This window comes from Heptranchias perlo, chromosome 3, assembly GCF_035084215.1.
Source record: "Heptranchias perlo isolate sHepPer1 chromosome 3, sHepPer1.hap1, whole genome shotgun sequence".
In the NCBI taxonomy this organism is placed as follows: Eukaryota; Metazoa; Chordata; class Chondrichthyes; order Hexanchiformes; family Hexanchidae; genus Heptranchias; species Heptranchias perlo.
Window position 1 is genome coordinate 119,146,902 of NC_090327.1, and position 20,494 is coordinate 119,167,395.

At 41.0% G+C, this 20,494-nt stretch overlaps 1 protein-coding gene across 1 annotated transcript in view; it reads left to right on the forward strand.

The window, feature by feature from the left end:
* Positions 1–20,494, forward strand: part of LOC137319851 (eukaryotic translation initiation factor 3 subunit E) — a 157,813-nt gene that overhangs the window by 9,257 nt on the left and 128,062 nt on the right. Inside the window, exons 3-5 of the mRNA XM_067981769.1 lie at positions 681–798; positions 16,345–16,387; positions 17,666–17,770. Of these exons, the coding sequence (XP_067837870.1) occupies positions 681–798; positions 16,345–16,387; positions 17,666–17,770 (266 nt within the window). The remainder of the gene's footprint in view (positions 1–680; positions 799–16,344; positions 16,388–17,665; positions 17,771–20,494) is intronic.

Here is a 20,494-nt window from a genome sequence, read left to right on the forward strand (position 1 = left end):
TTGTGCTAGGCATGACTGCAGCCACTGGAGAGTTTTCCCCCTGGTTCCCATTGACTTCAATTTTACAAGGGCTCCTTGGTGTCACACTCGGCCAAATGCTGCCTTGATGTCAAGGGCAGTCACTCTCACCTCACCTCTGGAATTCAGCTCTTTTGTCCATGTTTGGACCAAGGCTGTAGTGAGGTCTGGAGCCGAGTGGTCCTGGCGGAACCCAAACTGAGCATCGGTGAGCAGGTTATTGATGAGTAAGTGCTGCTTGATAGCACTGTCGACGACACCTTCCATCACTTTGCTGATTGAGAGTAGACTGATGAGGCGGTAATTGGCCGGATTGGATTTGTCCTGCTTTTTGTGGACAGGACATACCTGGGCAATTTTCCACATTGTTGGGTAGATGCCAGTGTTGTAGCTGTACTGGAACAGCTTGGCTATAGAATAATGTGGAACATGTACATTCTCCTTTAACTTATCAAAAACTGTAGCAGATTTTTTTTGTGGGGAGAAGAGGGGAAGAGAATATACTTTCCTTCCCACGCCCCCACTTAGCAACAGCGTGTGTGTAATCTTTAAAAAAAAATCCAAGAACAATTTAAAGCTAGTACTGATTTGAAGACTTCTCTTCTATGAAAGTACACATGTGACCATTCGAGTAAAACAAAAAAAAATCTTTGATTTTTTAGCTTTGAGAGAAAAGCGGACAACTGTGGTCGCTCAACTGAAACAACTCCAGTCTGAAACTGAACCAATTGTGAAGATGTTCGAGGACCCAGAAACTACAAGGCAAATGCAATCAACCAGGTAGGCAGACATGAGACCCGATTACATTTACATGAAATGCAGCCATGTTCGGTTTTTATTTATCTTGGGGTCATTTGTGTAAAGCACTTGGAAAAGTATGGGCTAATAAATGAAAGTCAGCAATAGACTTTAAAGCAAAATTTAAGCTCATAGGGTTAAAGGGGCAGTAGTAGCGTGGATACAAAATTGGCTTCGGAACAGAAAGCAGCGAGTAGTGGTGAACGGTTATTGTGTATGCGTGCGTGCGTACGTGCGACCGTCCGTCCGTATAATTGCAACGTTAGCAGATGACACGAAACTCGAAAATGTGATAAATAAAGTGGAGGATAGTAACAGACGTCAGGAGGACATAGACTGGTGAAATGGGCGAACACATGAAATTTAATGCTGAGAAGTGGGAAGTGATACATTGCGGTAGGAAGAATGAAACTAAATAGTACAATTTTACAGGGGATGCAGGAACAGAGACCTGTGGGTATATGTGCACAAGTCTTGGAAGGTGGCAGGACAAGTTGAGAAGGCTGTTGTTTTTAAATAAACACGAGATCCTGGGCTTTATAAATGGAGGCATGGAGTTCAAGAGTGGGGAAGTTATGCTAAACCTTTATAAAACACTGGTTAGGCCTCAGTTGGAGTATTGTGTTCCATTCTGGGCACCACACTTTAGGAAGGATGTCGAAGCCTTAGGGTGCAGAAGAGACTTACAAGAATGGTACCAGGGATGAGGGACTTCAGTTATATGGAGAGGCTGGAGAAGATGGGGTTGTTCTCCTTAGAGCAGAGACGATTAAGAGGACATTTGGTAGAGGTGTTCAAAATCATGAATGGTTTTGATAGAGTAAATAGAGAGAAACTGTTTCCACTAGCAGAAGGGTCAGTAACCAGAGGACACAGATTTGAGGTAATTGGCAAAAGAACCAGCGGCAACATGAAGCATTTTTTACTCAGCGAGTTTTTATGATCTGGAATGCACTGCCTGAACTGGTGGTGGAAGCAGATTCAACAATAACTTTCAAAAGGGAATTGGATAAATACTTGAAGGGGAAAAAATTATAGGACAATGGGGAAAGAGCATGGGAATGGGCCTAATTGGATAGCTCTACCAAAGAGCTGGCACAGGCACGATGGACCGAATGGCTGCCTTCTGTGCTGTATCCTACTATGATACTATGACTATGAAATCAAAGGGAGATAACCTTCATGCCAGTTGTCTGATCTGGTTTTAAACCCATACCGCATTGTTGAAAGGGGAGAACAATGATAAGCTGCCCTACTCATGATCTCAAGTTGGGTGTTGTTAAGTGCCCAAGTTGACGCTTTGGAGATCGATGACTCACTTGAATATGCTTGATATTTAATAGAAGATAATGATGAAAGATGGAATAGAAAATTGATTACAGGTGCATAAAAAGTTTTTGTGATTGGAATGTTGCATTCTACATTTACCTATTGAGTGTTATATTTTGTATTTTACACAATATTACAAACCCAAATATGCAAATGATACCACTTGCCCATTTAACTCTTCCAGTGCCGTGAATTGTTTTACTTGATCAGGCTTGGTTGGACTTCAGGGGCTGCAGATGGGAGTACAGATGTTTGGCCCAACCATGCCTGACGTTTTCTTGTATGTTGACTGCGTGATACATTTTTGTTGGAACAGATTCTGTACATGTGCACTTGTCAAGGCTAGTAAAAGGAAACTTTTGACTGATTACCCAGGCATGTTGAATTAATACCACCTGTTCATTTTTACTGAGTATGTAATGCAGAAGAACATTATAGCCACAAATTTCCCCAGCTATAAATTACCACAAGCTGTACGGTTGTCGTCCTGCAGTTTCCGGTTTATGTAAATTAAGAACAATTAAATGCACCTTTTTGTTTAAAAGATAAAGCACCAGGTTGCTCCTTGCGTCCCAATGTAATCAGTTCAGTGGAGCTATGGTGTGTTAGTTGTTAGTTATTTAATTAAATATTAGAGCTAATCTTTGTGAGAAGCAATCTAATATGCCTATAGTTTGCAGATATAAAGTGTGTTCTGACCCAGTGTTATATCCCCCTTTCCCCCATTTGATTTCCACAATAATACACACTATTTTCAGGCTGTGGAATGCTACTCTAAAACTGGCTCCTCTGAAGTCCGCAATAGCAGTTTGTCTTACAACCTTATTAATTCCCCCTCCCTGTGAGAGCATGTTGAAAAATGGGGGTGCAAATCTGTAACTTGAAATCACAAACACGGTTATGCATTTGCTGCTATGTATTACCAACTACAGAGACTCGTTCCTTTAAACTTGATGCAACCCGAGTATTAGATGTGGTCATTAGTTCTTGTATTCATCTTGTGTAATCTTGCTGTAAAGGATTGGTAATGGCAAAAGTTTTTTAAGATAATTGGCAAAAGAACTGGGGGGAGATTATAGAATCATTACAGCACAGAAGGAGGCCATTCGGCCCATCGAGTCTCTGCCAGCTCTTTGTAAGAGCAATCCAGTTAATTCCATTTCCCTGCTCTTTCCCCATAGTCCTGCAAATTTTTTCTCTTCAAATATTTATCCAATTCCTTTTTGAAAGCCACGATTGAACCTGCATCCACCACCCTTTCAGGCAGTGCATTCCAGATCATAACTACTCACTGCCTTAAAGTTTTCCTCATGTCACCTTTGGTTCTTTTGCTAATCACCTTTAAATCTGTGTTCTCTGGTTCTCAACCCTTCTGCCAAGGGCTTCTCTTTATGTACTTTATCTAAACCTGTCATGATTGTGAATTCTTTTATCACATCTCCTCTTAACCTTCTCTGCTCTAAGGAGAACAACCCCAGCTTCTCCAGTCTATCCACGTAACCGAAGTCCCTCATCCCTGGAACCATTCTAGTAAATCTTTTCTAAAGCCTTCACATCCTTCCTAAAGTGCGGTGCGCTGAATTGGACACAGTACTCCAGTTGTGACCGAACCAGTGCTTTATTAAGGTTCAACATAACATCCTTTCTTTTGTACTCGATGCCTCTATTTATAAAGCCCAGGATCCCGTATGCTTTTTTAACTGCTTGTCGACCTGTCCTGCCACCTTCAAAGATTTGTGCACATATACCCTGTGTCTGTTCCTACACCCCAGAATTTTTTTTATGCAGCGAGTTATGATCTGGAATGCACTGCTTGAAAGGGTGGTGGAAACAGTTTCAATAGTAACTTTCGAAGGGGAATTGGATATATACCTGAAAAGGAAAAATTTGTAGGGCTGTGTGGAAAGAGCAGGAGATCCGACACAAGCACGATGGGTGGAATGGCAGCTTTCAGTGCTGTAAGATTCTATGGCCAATAGTGACAGTCTCAATCTGCAAATAAGCTGCCAAAAATGTGAACTGTTCATGAGGGGCTCATGATTTTGCATTAGCTTCACCAGGACACTTTTTTGGAGGGCAGGGATGGGTGGGCATCAGGAAGTTCATATGTACTCATCTGTTATTAAAAGCTGGGAACTGGAGTAGAGCAAACAAGATTACTGGAGCAAAATTGTTTTACCTGTCGTGAATTTAAAAGAACAGTTTATTTTTATATAATACACTTTTATTAAACTCCATCTGTGTAGTGTTCCAAATGTTGATAGTTTCTCATTTAACTATCTGCTGTTTAATTATAACCCTGCGCATTAATTAAAGTTTCCAATTATGAATATTGCTGCTAAATGATTTTAGCATGTAGATGAATGGTACAAATAAAAAAAAATTGTGTATGTAATTTTTACAATTATATTCAGTGTAATTTAACTGATACATTAAAGAAAGTATTTTATTGAAGTACTGGCTCTGTGAGGTACCAACAGATTGTAGAGCTTTAGGGAATCAAATGAAAGGCTTTGGTTGTATGCTTGGGGATCAAAGTTGGAGGAGAGACTCTGTGTAAAGTGTCATTAATAGATTTGACAAGCCACATCAAATGCAGGGCAGTGAGCGGCCCAGAGTCTTTTCTGTGTGAGGGACCACAATTGGAATGAAAACTTGACTTGGAATGAGGGACCACAGACAAATGGGTCTTGTCTTGACTGGTTCGTAAGTAATTGAAGATGTCAGTCTTGTGTAAAATATGTCTGGCGATTCTGCAGTGACTTTGACGGGGCCGGTGAAGTCCAAGCCTTTCCTGCTGCTTCAGCTACCTGTGCCTAGTGGAATAAGTAAGGCTGTAATATTTGGGATGTTTCTTCTCAATACACGCAAAGTTTAAGTTCCACTCGAGTCAGGATTCTGGCGGTGTGGCTGGTTGATGCTAGGTTGCAAGTTGAACCCAGCGATTTCCCCATGTGGTGGATCCCGTTCTCAGCAATGTCTTTCGAGGAAGTGGAGAAGGTTTAGTGCTTCTACGCAGGGAAGGGGAGGAAATAGAAAGCGAGTCAACCTGTCCCATGCTTCTGTGTCCCAGCAGTGGCCTTGGGGATGGTTTGATGCCTTGCAGAAGATGGTTTCAGTTCTGTACTTTCTTAGGTTGGCATTGACCATGGCTGTGGTAAAGTTGGCTGCTCAGGTTTTTCCTGGATGTAGGTGTGGGGATAGATTAAGGTAGGAAGGTGGTAAAATGGGAATATAATGGATCCTGAAAAAGATGATGAAACAATGAGGTGAAAGGGGCAAGACTGTTGGGGAGGTGGGATGGAAGTAATGAAACAAATTGCACAGTAGGTAGATCAGGAAGCACTTTTTCACACACAGGGTAGATGGAAGCTGGACTGTCAAAATGCTGTGGATGCTGGGTCAATGAAATTTTCAAGACTGCGATTGATAGATTTTTGTTAGGTCAGGCTATCAAGGGTAAATGGAGCTGAGGTACAGATCATCCATGATCTAATAGAACAGCAGAACAGTTTGAGAGACTGATTTCACTTACAAATGAACCAGCTCTAATTTTAAGATTGACCCCTTAATCTGGATTCCCTCCTTAATCTGGATTCCCTCACCAGAGGAAATAGTTTCTCTATCTACCCTATCGAATCCATTTATCATTTTGAATACCTCAGTTAGATCACTGCTCAGTCATCTTAATTGAGGTAATATAACTCATGTTTATGCAATCTGTCCTCATAATTTAACCCTTCAAACCTATCATACTGGTGAATCTACACTGTACTCCCTCCTTGATTTAATTCCTGAGGTGCCGTGCCCAGCACTGAACCCAGTATCCCAAATGGGGTCTGACCAAGGCTTTGTACAACTGAAGCATGACTTCCTCCCTTTTGTATTCCAACCCCCTTGAGATCGAGGCCAGCATTCCATTAGCCTTTTGATTGCTTTTCATACCTGTGCACCAGCTTTGTAATTTGTTTACATGGTCACCTGAATCCCTCTGCTTCCTTGCAGCTTCTAGTCTTTCTGCATTTAAAAAAAATGCTTTAAATTTGACTTTCTTGGATCCAAAGTGGATGACTTAATGCTTTCCCACATTGATCTCCATTTGCCATAGTTTTGTCCACTCACTCAATCTGTCTTGTGTCCCTATGTAAGTTCCTGCTCCCATTTCTGCAACTTATGTCTCTTAACTTAGTGTCATCTGCATACTTGGACATACAACTCTCTATTCTTTCATCCAAGTTATTAATATTTATGGTGAAAAGCTGAGGCTCCAGTACAGATCCCTGGGGAACACCACTTGTCGCATCTCGCTAATCAGAGAATGTTCCCTCTATCTCTGCTCTCTCAACCAACTACCAACGCGTGTCACAAGGTTACCCCAATATCGTGCGCTGACAAAAATATCGTCAGGGCCCAATATTTAACACATTTCTGCACGGCAGATCGATCTGCTAACCTTTAATATGACCACGTCAATGTTTATTCGTTCAAAATTTTATTTGGCTGCAACTAGTTTTAAAGACAATGAAAATTAAGTTTTGTGAAAGTTGCTCTCACCTCTAAAATGGACAGTGGGAGCCAGGATAGGAGTAAAGCTAAGCAAGAGATATTCAAGTTAGAAAAGGATTGGGTAAGTGTAAAGTAAAATTAAAATATATATAGGACAGAGAATGGGAGGTCTGACAGGTGAACAGAAATAATTTATTAAATTATTTATTTTTAACTAAAATAGTATTATAAGTGCTTATTTTAATAGTCCTGTTTTAATACAGAAATAAAGCTATAGCTAGTAGCTTTATTATGGTAATAGCCGATGCTTCAGCATCACAGTACATGAGCGGGAACCATACAAAGTAAATTGACCAAGACAGGAATGTCTTTAAACCTGCTGGCAGTCCAAGGGTTAAGTGTTCTGGTGTGTGTTAAATATCAGGGGAAACTGCTGGTTATTGTCTGGTTATAGCTGGTTTTGTTCTTTGGACATGAACCTGCTAGAAACTCTGAGACTGCTCAAATCCATTTCACTTATTACGATTTTTCAATTCTGGTGGGAAGCTTTTCTCCCATCACTGTGGGTGGGATTCAAACCCATGTCCCAAAGGGCAATCATTAGCCCACTGTACCATGCACTCTGCCATAAGTATGTCTCTGGTAAAAGAATATTGAACAGAGTGGTCCGGTTAAGAGCTATAATAAAGTGGCCAGAAGAGTGGGTGGCCCAGAGGGCTTTCACCCCTGAGGCCTGGGTTCAAATCCATTCTGTACGAATGCAGCACAAAACTGTTAACTGGCCCCTAATCGGCTGGTGTGGAAAATCTTAGTAACATGCTGGTGCCAGGGAATGTGTTCTTCAGGTTTGCAAATGAGGCATGTTGTTGGGACAGAATAGAAGTATCAGCGAGCAGGTAAAATTCAGTTATTCTCCATTTTTTTTTTAAAAAGGCAGTCTGCCTTAGTGCATAACTGGAGGAAACAATCTTTCATTTCTGAGCGTAACAGATGATAATCCTTATATAAAGAATTACCATGGGCATTGTTTCGTTTTCTCTTTTTTTATTGCTTTTTTTTAAAAAGCTTTAAAGGAGTGGCATTACTTCAGTTTAAATCACTGCTCTTATTTGCCAGACCCAGCCCGAACAATCTCCCTGAAAAGTTTTCTTCATGGTTGCTTGATTCAACATAATTTGTATTGACTTGATTGCTTGGTAACATGGGCAGTCCTGGTGTGTTTGAAAGCAAGTCTCTGGACAGTTGGGCTGTCTCGGCATGCACTTGGGATAGCACCGTACCGACCAGCAGCTATTTTAAATTATAGTGGGGTGGGAGGAGAATAGATTCTGCTGTTGGCAGACAAAATTGAAGCTCTTCATTGCCTACTTCAGTTATTAAAAAAAATCATAGTTGGGCTGAAATTAAAGCATGCTTTTCTTGAGTATTGAGTATCAGTGAAATTGGTTTTGAACAGTTAATGAATTTGACACAGTAAGTAAGCAGAGTTTAACATACCTCGTTGGAATAACATGATTTATGGCTGCAGCTTTGACTCCATCTTGACTGATAGTCAACTCCCTCGCGTGGTCTGGTTTGGCAGCTCCTCCAAGCCAGTTCCTCTGCTGATGTGCTGAGCGCTCATTTCAACATGTAAAAAAAATGATGTGCTGAAGCATGCAATTCTTTGTCACTGATTTATGTAAAAAAAAAATTAACTGATGGTGAAGCTCCTTGTTTTGTTTTTAAAATCACTTTTCAGATTAGTGTAAAATTCCACATGTACTGTGAAACCTCTTGCAGGTCAATTCGTTCATTCGATATTGCTTCAAAAAGCACAGAATAGTGACATTACAAGCTATTCACTAACATTTTCCAGTTCTGCACCAGAAGTATCCTTCGTTTGTATCTTCAGTTCTAAATCTGAATTTAGTGCTTCCTGCAAGGAGCTGTACAGGATACAAAATAGAAGGCTTGAAAGAGTTGGCTGCAGCTTTCATTAAAAGCTACTGCCGAAAGTTCTGGAGTTACTTAGGCGTGTCTTTGAAGAGTGAAGTGTTGTTAATAGTGACAGTTTTGTGACTTGGCCTAGGAAGTCTGTTTCCAAATAGAAGATTAGATGCTGTAGCCTGATTTGTGAGAATATTTTATCTTACTTTTCACTCCATAAATGTCTAATTGAGAAAGGTTACAGGTGTAGAAATGTTCTTCGAGCCACGGAGCCTAAACCTACGGGTGTGAGTTTTATTGAAGTTCTTATTGTGAAGGACAATATATTGAGTACTGCAATGTGCTATATTTAACCTGAGTTTTTTTTTGTAGTGACCTTTAAAAACCTTTTAAATAAACCATACAGAATATTATGCTGCCTAGACATGAAAAGGTTTTCAGTTTCATGCAACACAAAGCTATGACAAAAGGCCATACGGCACATGGAAACTCATCCTCATTGTACCCCAACTCCCCCGTTATAAGCAGCCAATTATGTTGGGATCATATAGACTGTTCTTGTCTCTACTGTCCTGCCTGGCAGCTTAATGGCTCTGAATAACAAAGCTTGTCCCAATTTTTAAAAATATTTTTCACTAATTTAAATGTATGTTCTCTGTTTATACTTTCCTGGTTTAATTCGTAACGGTAATGTGCGATGAGTTTGCTGTTTAATTGCCTTCTTTCCACAGTATAGTGTTTGAGCTTCTCTGATCTTTCCTCCTAACTCGTCACCCTTACACTTGTTGCTTTTTCCTCTGCATCCTCTCCAGTGCAGATGTCCGTTTTGTGACGTGGTAACCAGAATTATACATGGTAATCCCAAATGCGGTCTGCCCAGTATAAAGCCTTGATGTAATTCCTGGAACATTGTACTCCACTGTTCCAGGTGTCAGCTGTGGCTCAGTTGGTAGGATACTCGCTTCTGAGTCAAAAGGTCGTGGGTTCTAGTCCTCCCCCAGGGACTTGAGCACAAAATCTAGGCTGACACTCCAGTGCAGTACTGAGGGAGTCCTGCACTGTTGGAGGTGCCGTCTTTCGGATGAGATGTTAAACCGAGGCCCTGTCTGCCCCCTCAGATGGATGTAAAAGGTCCTGTGACACTATTTGGAAGAAGAGCCGGGGAGTTCTCCCCAGTGTGCTGGCCAATATTATTCCCATAACCAACATCATGAAAACAGATTATCTGGTCATTACCACACTGTGGGATCATGCTTTGTGCAAATTGGCTGTCGTGTTTCCTACATTACAACAGTGGCTACACTTCAAAAAGTACTTCATTGGATTGTAAAGCGGTTTGGGATGTCCTGAGGTCGTGAAAGGCACTATATGAATGCAAGTCAGTCTTCTTTCTTTCTAGCTATATATCCCAACATTCTATTAGTTTTTAATTGCTTTGCCACATTTTCTAGATATCGAAAGTGTTATGTTCACCATTGCTCCCAGCTCCCATTCAAAGCCTTCCTTTGCCAGATCAGTTGAATTTGTTGTATACTGTTGTGCATTTTTGACCAATATGCAGTACTTTGCATTTGTGTTAAATTTAATTTGCCATTTGTCTCCTCCAATCTTTTTGCTGCGTCCCTTGCCACAACTGCTGTTCCTATTTGTGTTGTCAGCAAACTTGACAAACTTAACATTTGCTTTTAATATCCAATTCTTTTATGTAGTTGGGAAACATGAGAGCCCAAGATTCCCTGCCTGACTGCTGTATACATCTTCAGTCTAACTTCACAGTTCTTGCATATGTTCGTTCTCTCCTATTTTTAATCAGTTCCCCATTCTTCCTCCGGCTATTGGTTAAATTAGAAGCCTTTCATGAGGACCTTAAATTACCGAGAGTCCAAGGAAACTATATCTTCGTAAAACGCGCTATCTTATTTGTACTGTCTTTAAGAAGTCAAGGATGCACACCTATATCCATCTTGGCTGTTACTTAAATTTATTCATATACAGATATTCCTAATGTCAGAACAATTTCTATTATTTTACCTTTTTTTTTATTCGTTCATGGGATGTGGGTGTCGCTGGCGAGGCCGGCATTTATTGCCCGTCCCTAATTGCCCTTGAGAAGGTGGTGGTGAGCCGCCTTCTTGAACCGCTGCAGTCCGTGTGGTGAAGGTTCTCCCACAGTGCTGTTAGGAAGGGAGTTCCAGGATTTTGACCCTGTGACGATGAAGGAACGGCGATTATATTTTCAAGTTGGGTTGGTGAGACACTTGGAGGGGAACGTGCAGGTGGTGTTGTTCCCATGTGCCTGCTGCCCTTGTCCTTCTAGGTGGAAGAGGTTGCGGGTTTGGGAGGTGCTGTCGATAAAGCCTTGGCGAGTTGCTGCAGTGCATCCTGTGGATGGTACTGCAGCCACTATGTGCCGGTGGTGAAGGGAGTGAATGTTTAGGGTGGTGGATGGGGTGCCAATCAAGCGGGCTGCTTTGTCCTGGATGGTGTTGAGCTTCTTGAGTGTTGTTGGAGCTGCACTCATCCAAGCAAATGGAGAGTATTCCATCACACTCCTAACTTGTGACTTGTTGATGGTGGAAAGGCTTTGGGGAGTCAGGAGGTGAGTCACTCGCCGCAGAATACCCAGCCTCTGACCTGCTCTTGTAGCCACAGTATTTATGTGGCTGGTCCAGTTCAGTTTCTGGTCAATGGTGACCCCCAGGATGTTGATGGCAGGGGATTCGGCGATGGTAATGTCGTTGAATGTCAAGGGGAGGTGGTTAGACTCTCTCTTGTTGGAGATGGTCATGTTAATAGGCCAATGGACACTTAAATGCCTGGGTCAAATTTGTTGCCTTTTTTAAATATGGTGCTGCCTTTGCTTGTTCCAATCCTGCAGACACCTGCCCAATGATTCTTCAGTGATAATAGCAAGTACCCTATAAATGTCCTCCCTGATTTCCTTCAGATCACTAAAATATGTCATTTGTTAGTCTTAAGTTGCCCTAACTTGTCAACCACCTCTGTTTTCTTGACCAGCTGGAAGATTATGCTTTCCAAGATCACTGAATTCTTGGAATATATTCCAGCTGCTCGACAGCCTCTTCGGGGGGAAAAAAAACTCATCTTACTAATTTCTAGCAGTCCTGCTGAGAGCTAGAACAACTTTCCCATTGAGGAAATTGTGCGTGGAGTATCCATAAGGAGAATCAAACACTGACCCACTAACTGGGAGTGTAGTTTTTGTTAGAGGCACTGGTCACAATGTACTAACAGGGCATCTTTTATGCAAAATATGCACGAACATTTTAGGAACAGTGTATGATTTCCTGTTGCACGAGAATGCCAGATACTCCATTTTCCAGTAATACCCAGCATGTTGTCCAATTTATTGTAGCTATGTAGTGCAAGGCAGAAATTGAATGACCATTATGGCGATGGTCAGAGGAGAAAACACAGGTGACAAATGACAGAACTCTGAAGTAATAGTTTGGGGTTGGGGGAGGGAGGAAAGAACTAAACAATATGCCAGGCAAGTGCTTTGAATGATGTAACACAGTCTTCGATCAGATGACTGGATGAAATGCATAAACTTGGTCAATTGTGCCATCCAAAGGTACCAGCACGTTACAACCTTGTAACTGTCACAGCTAACTTAGATTCTGTGCAGTTGCTATGGCCAATTACAGCTTTAAACAGTTTGGTGCAAATCTTAAAATAAAGCTCGATAGGAAATAGTTCGAGCATTCTACAAATGCAGTGGAGAAAAATCTTTTTTGTCTTAATTTTTTTCCTACCCTTTCATTGCAAAGAAGCACATTTGAAAGAAATCATCATGCGGTAACCAGGGATTGGGATAAAATGTATTCAGCAACTTCAGCTCGTGGGATGATAGTCACATGCTGAACAGGTGGTCCTCATTTTCCTTTTCATGTTTAGAAGATATTTATAAATTACACACTGTGGTGCACATGGACAAAACTCCTCACAGTGTAGAGAGATCCTAAAGCAAATAATAGAACGATGACAGCTATTTTATGTATGGCAACCAGTTGTGCTCATCCGGTTGTTCTTGCTGTCGTTTAAGGGTAATTAGGTGCCCCAAGCTGCTTGGACGTTTGAAGTTAAGTCCTTGTATAATTGTGCTTTAGCTGGGGAGCAGTGCCATAAGGCTGAAGTAAGTTGTCTTTGAACTTTAATGGGTGTTCTAGAGTTATTGCACTGACAATGCCTGACTGTATGCAGCGCTGTAATTAATATAAAGTCTGTCACTTGTTCACAATTGGTTGCTGGTGGATTAGCATAGGTTAAGGAAAATGTAACTTCCTATAGCGCTGTTAATGGAAAGATGTGATTTTTGAAGAAATAAGCCTGGTTAAATACTTCAAGTTGGAGTTTAATTGAGTCAATCTTCAAGTGGATCAGAAGTTTAAACAAATAAATATGGCCTTTGAACAATTCTGTACTTGAGAAAGTGTTCATAAGACTATTGAGGGTGAGGGCTAAAGTTGAGTGGCCCTATTATATTTTATTATATCTCCTGCTAGTACTTGATGTGCCGAATGGCCTCCTTCCATGCTGTAACCTTTCTATGATTCCACTTGCCTGTGCATAATCCTGAAATTGGAATAACTAGAATATCTTTGCAATTAGACCAAGTCATACTTTCAGCTTCCTGCTTAGTTTAGTTTTACTTTAAACTTCAATCAGTTTTGGCCAGCATATTTACTGTGTTAAGAATCTAATTCTATTGTGGAGTGGTTTTCACAATTCAAGTGGACATAAGAGTACAACAATTTCACACACATACCATTACGATTCACTAAAATCGGAGTAGTACTGCTGTGCACCATACAGTATGTTGTAAAGATTATTGCAGCAGTGAAAATATTTTGGATCGATCAGTGCGAATGTAGTGTATGGAAACTTGGGAAGCTCCCTGAACATCTGAGGCAGTTTTAGTAAAAGAAATTGAGATTTTTCCATTGCATTCCACAGGAACACCATTTTATTGGGGCAAAGTTAATCAGGTATGAAAATACACATTGCACCATCACTGCTGGGTTCTAAATGTTCAAAAGTGACCTTTCTCGCCACTTTTTTGATGCATTTGTCTTGGCGTCATTTCTTTCTTGTCAGATTTCAACAAATTTTTGATTAAAGCTTGTATTGTGCAACTTTTAAGAAAGGTATAGAACAGAGTAGGAGTTGCCCATGTATGGTTACTGTAACCAATCATTGTGTGGGCATCACAATTTCAAGCAATTATATTTTATGGAACGGAGGGGTATGATCACTTTGGAACAGGTCATAAGGTTTGCATTTGTTGTGAAGTAGACATTCTTGTTACACCTGGAGTAAGAGTAAACGATGTAAACGTCAATATAATAGTCTTGATATATGAAACTGTGACCTGCCCTCGGGACTAATCGTAGGCATGAGCATTCCAAGCCATTTTTGTTGAGATATATATGAAGTGGTAAAGAAAGTATGAGTGATCAGTACAAAGGACAGATCATCATAGAATGATACAACACAGAAGGAGATCATTCGACCCATCGTGCCTGTGCCAGCTCTTTGAAAGAGCTATCCAATTAGTCCCACTCCCCTGCTCTTTCCCCATAGCCCTGCAAATTTCTCCTCTTGAAGTATATATCCAATTCCCTATTGAATCTGCTTCCATCACCCTTTCAGGCAGTGCATTCCAGATCATAACTCGCTGCGTAAAAAAATTCTCCTCATCTCCCCTTTGGTTCTTTTGCCAATTACCTTAAATCTGTGTCCTCTGGTTACCGACCCTCCGACCAGTGAAAACAGTAAACAGGGAAAAACTATCAAAACTGTTCATGATTTTGAGCACCTCAAATCTCCCCTTAACCTTCTCTGCTTTAAGGCGAACAATCTCCATTTCTTTTGTCTCTCCACATAACTGAAGTCCCACATTCCTGGTACTATTCTGGTAAATCTCCTCTGCACCCTCTCCAAGGTCTCGACATCCTTCCTAAAGTGTAGTGCCCAGAATTGGACACACTACAGTGATTTATAAAGGTTTTTTTGTAACTTTAAGAGTACTTCCATGAATGTAGAGAATTTTTAGCTGCTGTGGACAAATTTTGTGTGGGAGGAACGCATTACAGGAGTTGTTTCACCCTGATCTTGCAGGAGCCAGAGTATATAAAGAGAACCGGACTGGAAATTTACAATTAACTGGGGCAAATTTTGTAAAATGTTAGATAAATATAATTACAAACATCTGGGGCTCATGTGTATCTGTCAGTCTGATTCACCAGTAAAATATTTTTTGCATCATTAAGTTTGCAATGTGACAGCATTGGGTAAATTGCTGTTGCATTTAGGCTGCAGGTAAAACCATAGTAAAAGTGAAACTACACTTAAGGTTCCAGATTACTCATGAGCTGTGCCACACTAAATATATACATACACAGGAAGGTTGTTGATTTGAACCCTGATCACAACCAGGGCCACAGTGGAATTGTTTCATTTAGCCATAGTGTCTTGTGGCTGGGAGGATCAAGTACCCCTGCCGGAAATGGCATTGGTGGAAGCTGGCTGGGGTCAGACTGAGTTTTGGTTGTGCCGAATAGCCAATGACATTTGCCGCACAAGCTTTTACAGAGGAACATCATTTAATTGACAAATTGAAGAGAAGAAAGTCATGCAGTTGAATGGTCTTCCAAAGAAGCGGTCAAAGATGCAACAAAATCTTCAAACATGCAAATTAAGAAAAAAACAAGCTGACAAAACCAATGAGTACTTCTTAAAAATTGCATTGCATTTGTCAGTGCAAAATGAAGAGAAAAATCTTGCCTGTATTGGTGGTTTCTATTGAAGGTTTTATGATCCTTTGTGGATGCAGAAGTACTGTCAACATAATGTTATCCCATGTTTGTTGGCATATCTTAAGATTTCAATAATTTTGTAGAATGTGTAATTGTACTGAGGAAGAAGAAAAACTCGGATGAGGTGATCAGTGAAGGTTTTCATAATTCTTCAACCAAACAGAATTGGCCAATGAGTCTCCATGGGGGAAATATATGATAGAAAATTTGGAGAAGTTCTGATTTTTGCCTAAGATGCTTCATCACTGTTTCCCCACATGTTACAGATGCCTGGGTTTTTACAGCAATTTTGAAATGCGAAATGGTGCACGTTTTATGTTTTTAAAAAGTGCACTGATATCTGGCATTTACTGAAATTAGAGATGCTGAGACCTCTGCCCCAGGTTTGCATCAAAACATACTTCTGCGTGATAGGAGCCCGTTAAACTTGCAGCCACGCACACTGCGCACATTTTGTTGTTTTTCCAAGACTGGCTGGAGTTCAGCAGACTGCCAGCCAAAGCATACTTTCATTGTTAACCCCAATGTGGTGCAATAATGAAAAACAGACCATTATGTTTCAATTTGGGAAAACTTCGTGTGGGCTTGGGCTGATTTGAAATTGCAGCCGTCTTCGCAATCCATCTTGAGCGTTCATAATTGTATGCATGCACATGCTCGGAATGAGTTGAGGGTGACTTGGTCCAGCTCCCATCAGCATTTATCCAACATAAGATAATGTTAGTTACTTCCAAAAACTGTTGATTATTGCACTGATCTTGGTTCCAAATGAAATAGTGCACTTTTTTACACCCGATCTTTTGTTACTCTTTAAAAACATCACGGGACATGATTCTTGTGATGTCCTTCAATCCTAAATGATTGCTAAATGCATGTGTGTTTTCAATTATTATACTTTTGAAACTTTTTTTCCCTATCTATATAGGGATGGACGAATGCTGTTTGATTATCTAGCAGAAAAGCATGGGGTAAGTGATGGGCATTCATTTATTCTCATGAATATTTCAAGATGACTGCAGCATTGCATTGTAGCTCAGTTGCTGCAAAATGAAATTGCTGTGATTGATGAGTACAAGTTGATGCAAAATATTAGTACCTTCCATATTAGATTTTCCCCTAAAATGCACTTGATTCTGCAGTAAGTTTGGCTGGCATAGACTGATTTCATTTAACAGTGTTAATCGATTATTTTGTAACTGACTAGAATTACATAGAATGTACAGCACAGAAACAGGCCATTCGACCCAACAAGTCCATGCTGCTGTTTATGCCCACACGAGCCTCCTCCCTCCCTACTTCATCTAACCCTATCAGCTTATCTTTCTGTTCCTTTCTCCCTCATGTGTTTCTCTAGTTTCCCCTTAAATGCATCTGTTTTTTGCCTCAACCGCTCCCCGTGGAAGCGAGTTCCACATTATAACCACTCTCTGGGTAAAGAAATTTCTCCTGAATTCCCTATTGGATTTGTTAGTGACTATCTTATGTTTATGGCCCCTAGTTCTGGTCTCCCCCACAAGTGGAAACACCTTCTGTATGTTTACCCTATCAAACCCTTTCATAATCTTGAAGACCCCTATCGGGTCACCCCTCAGTCTTTTTTCTAGAGAAAAGAGCCCCAGCCTGCTCAATCTTTCCTGATAGGTGTAACCTCTCAGTTCTGGTATCATCCTAGTAAATCTTTTTTGAACCTTCTCCAGTGCCTCTATCCTTTTTATAATATGGAGACCAGAACTGTTCACAGTACTCCAAGTGTGGTCTAACCAAGGTTCTATACAAGTTTAACACGCTGCTTTTCAATTCTATCCCTCTAGAAATGAACCTTGGTGCTTGGTTTGCTTTCTTTTTATCCCATTGCTACTTTGTGATTTGCGTATCTGTAACCACCCCCCCCCCCCCCCCAGATCCCTCTGCTCCTCTGCCCCATTTAGACTCTTATTATCCAAGCAGTTACCCTTATTCTTCCTACCAAAATGTAGTATCTCACACTACTTCATTAGTTGTTAAAACAATTGCTCAAATACTTTGGATATGTTTTGAGATCAAATGTAACTTTGCAATATCATGCTCGTTTATCGTATCTTAACGGGAAACTGGATGAAAAATGACTGTGCTTTGAAACGCTACACGCCATGGTATAATTTACGTCAAATTGAATCTTGTGTTTATTCCCCAATGTAAGTGTCTTAATTTTTTTTTAAAAAGTCTTGCTTCCCTTCAGCTGATTGTACCTATATTTCTTTTTGAAGTTTCGTCAGGAATATTTGGACACCCTGTACCGATACGCTAAATTCCAGTATGAGTGTGGCAATTATTCAGGTGCAGCAGAATACCTCTACTTTTTCAGAGTTCTGGTGAGTACCATTTCCTAGAGATAATTGAAGCTTGGTGCTCGACTGTCCAGAAGTTCTGATCTAGTTGGTCTTTCCCATGATTAATGGTAAGACAGTCCCCACCGCCAACAGCAAAAACGATCTGCCCGCTATATGTGATGGCCGGTATAATGTGGTAGCGAGAGAGGACAGTTAAAATGTCCAGACAGAAGCAGGATTCATACAGTAAGTAATGCTTTCCCTTGGCATTGGCTCTGAGTTACAGAATAGATAAGAAAAGAGTAACAATCTTAGTTTGGTCAGATGTCTGTGATTGACAGGTTTTACATGAGATTATATACTCATGGAGTACTCTGCTAACCCGAGACCTGACCAAGGACCTCGGGCTCCGCAGTGCCAACCCCATAAAAGTGATTAAATAACATCATGCAAGCTGCTAAATTGTTTGACCAGCCCACTATAGATGCCTTTGATCCAGGGGGCCAAGACAAAAATTGACAGCATTCTGTTATTCATGACCCTGAAAACTTGTGTAATTCACAAGAATATATCAAGACTGCAAGGTGTGAACTCGTGAGTAAAACACAGCTGTTTCTGCCAGAAGTAAATGGAGCACTTAGGACCTGTAACCAGCAACTTTGAAATTGATGTTAATACAAATGGCTAATGGTTATCACTTTGTGGTTGACATAAACGACTGCCCGTTTCAAACTTGGATGTTTTAAGTAGTGGGGACTGTACTGTAATATACATTCCCAGAATACCTACATGAAACATGGAAAACAATACTGTCCTTAGTTCTAAAAGTAGACCGTAAAAACCATGAAAACAAACCGCTTGCTGATACAGTGCTCAAAATTTGCCTTTAAAGCAACCACACACTTGGAAAGTTGTACTCGAGATGTATACAGTCTGTACAAGTTTGGCTTCTATTCTTTGTGGTTACTGTAACCAAAACCCAAAATGTATACTGATGCTACTGTACATACAGAAATGGCATTGTGTGTGCACACACATACACACACACACTTATTTTAATTTTGTAATGTTGCCTAGAATTGAAAACTGCAATCTCGAGTAAATGGCAGTGGGTGGGAACAGATTTAGGAAGTGGTCTTTGGGTATTGACACAGTTCATGTCTTTTGCTAGGATAAGAACATAAGAAATAGGAGCGGGGTAGGCCATACGGCCCCTTGAGCCTGCTGTGCCATTCAGTAAGATCATGACTGATCTTCTACCTCAACTCCACTTTCCCGCCCGATCCCCATATCCCTTGATTCCCTTAGCGTCCAAAAATCTATCGATCTGTCGTTTTACATTAAAAAAAATCAGATATTGCTGAAATTGCAACTGTGTTGCTGTAATACAAAGATTTAAAAAAATAAAAATTGACGTGCGTCATCCCTCTTTATATAATTGCGATAGGAAACTTGGAAATATGTAGGCTAACAATGTTAAAGGAACAATCTGTGAAAAGTGATCTTTCAGATAATGAGAAATAGTATGTTTATTTCTGTGACAGATTTAGTGCAGCTTTTCAGCAGAATATTGAATGTTGAAGGTTTCCTGCCTATATTTCTTGACCTAAATGTTACATTTAGATTGAAGGGGTGCCCTTTGGGAGAGATTATAAGTGGGGACCTGAGAGTTATCGCAAGGCTGAGAGCACAGACAGAAAAGAGTTCCAGGAAAATCTGTCTAGAAGTGGTACGAAGAGGTCAGGAGGAGTGACTGGAACAGTGACTGAGATGGTTTGTGTGAGTGTTTGTTTCTAAGTTGGAGAGGCAGCAGCAGAATTCTGTTCATTGGTGCAGGAGTGGGTGGCTTGGATGGTAAGAAATAAAGGCGATGCTCATGGTATAAAAAGTAATTGCTTTCCACTGAGCACTATTGAGGGAATATAATTGAGTGATTTAAATAAAATGCAATGTGCTGTATTTAATTTTAAGTCATCATGATCAGATTTTTCTTCATTGAAGTCAATGGGAATCAGGGGGAAAACTCTCCAGTGGCTGGAGTCATACCTAGCACAAAGGAAGATGGTAGTGGTTGTTGGAGGCCAATCATCTCAGCCCCAGGGCATTGCTGCAGGAGTTCCTCAGGGCAGTGTCCTCGGCCCAACCATCTTCAGCTGCTTCATCAATGACCTTCCCTCCATCATAAGGTCAGAAATGGGGATGTTTGCTGATGACTGCACAGTGTTCAGTTCCATTCGCAACCCCTCAGATAATGAAGCAGTCCGAGCCTGCATGCAGCAAGACCTGGACAACATCCAGGCTTGGGCTGATAAGTGGCAAGTAACATTCGTGCCAGATAAGTGCCAGGCAATGACCATCTCCAACAAGAGAGAGTCTAACCACCTCCCCTTGACATTCAACGGCATTACCATCGCTGAATCCCCCACCATCAACATCCTGGGGGTCACCATTGACCAGAAACTTAACTGGACCAGCCATATAAATACTGTGGCTACGAGAGCAGGTCAGAGGCTGGGTATTCTGCGGCGAGTGACTCACCTCCTGACTCCCCAAAGCCTTTCCACCATCTACAAGGCACAAGTCAGGAGTGTGATGGAATACTCTCCACTTGCCTGGATGAGTGCAGCTCCAACAACACTCAAGAAGCTCGACACCATCCAAGATAAAGCAGCCCGCTTGATTGGCACCCCATCCACCACCCTAAACATTCAATCCCTTCACCACCTGTGCACCATCCACAGGATGCACTGCAGCAACTCGCCAAGG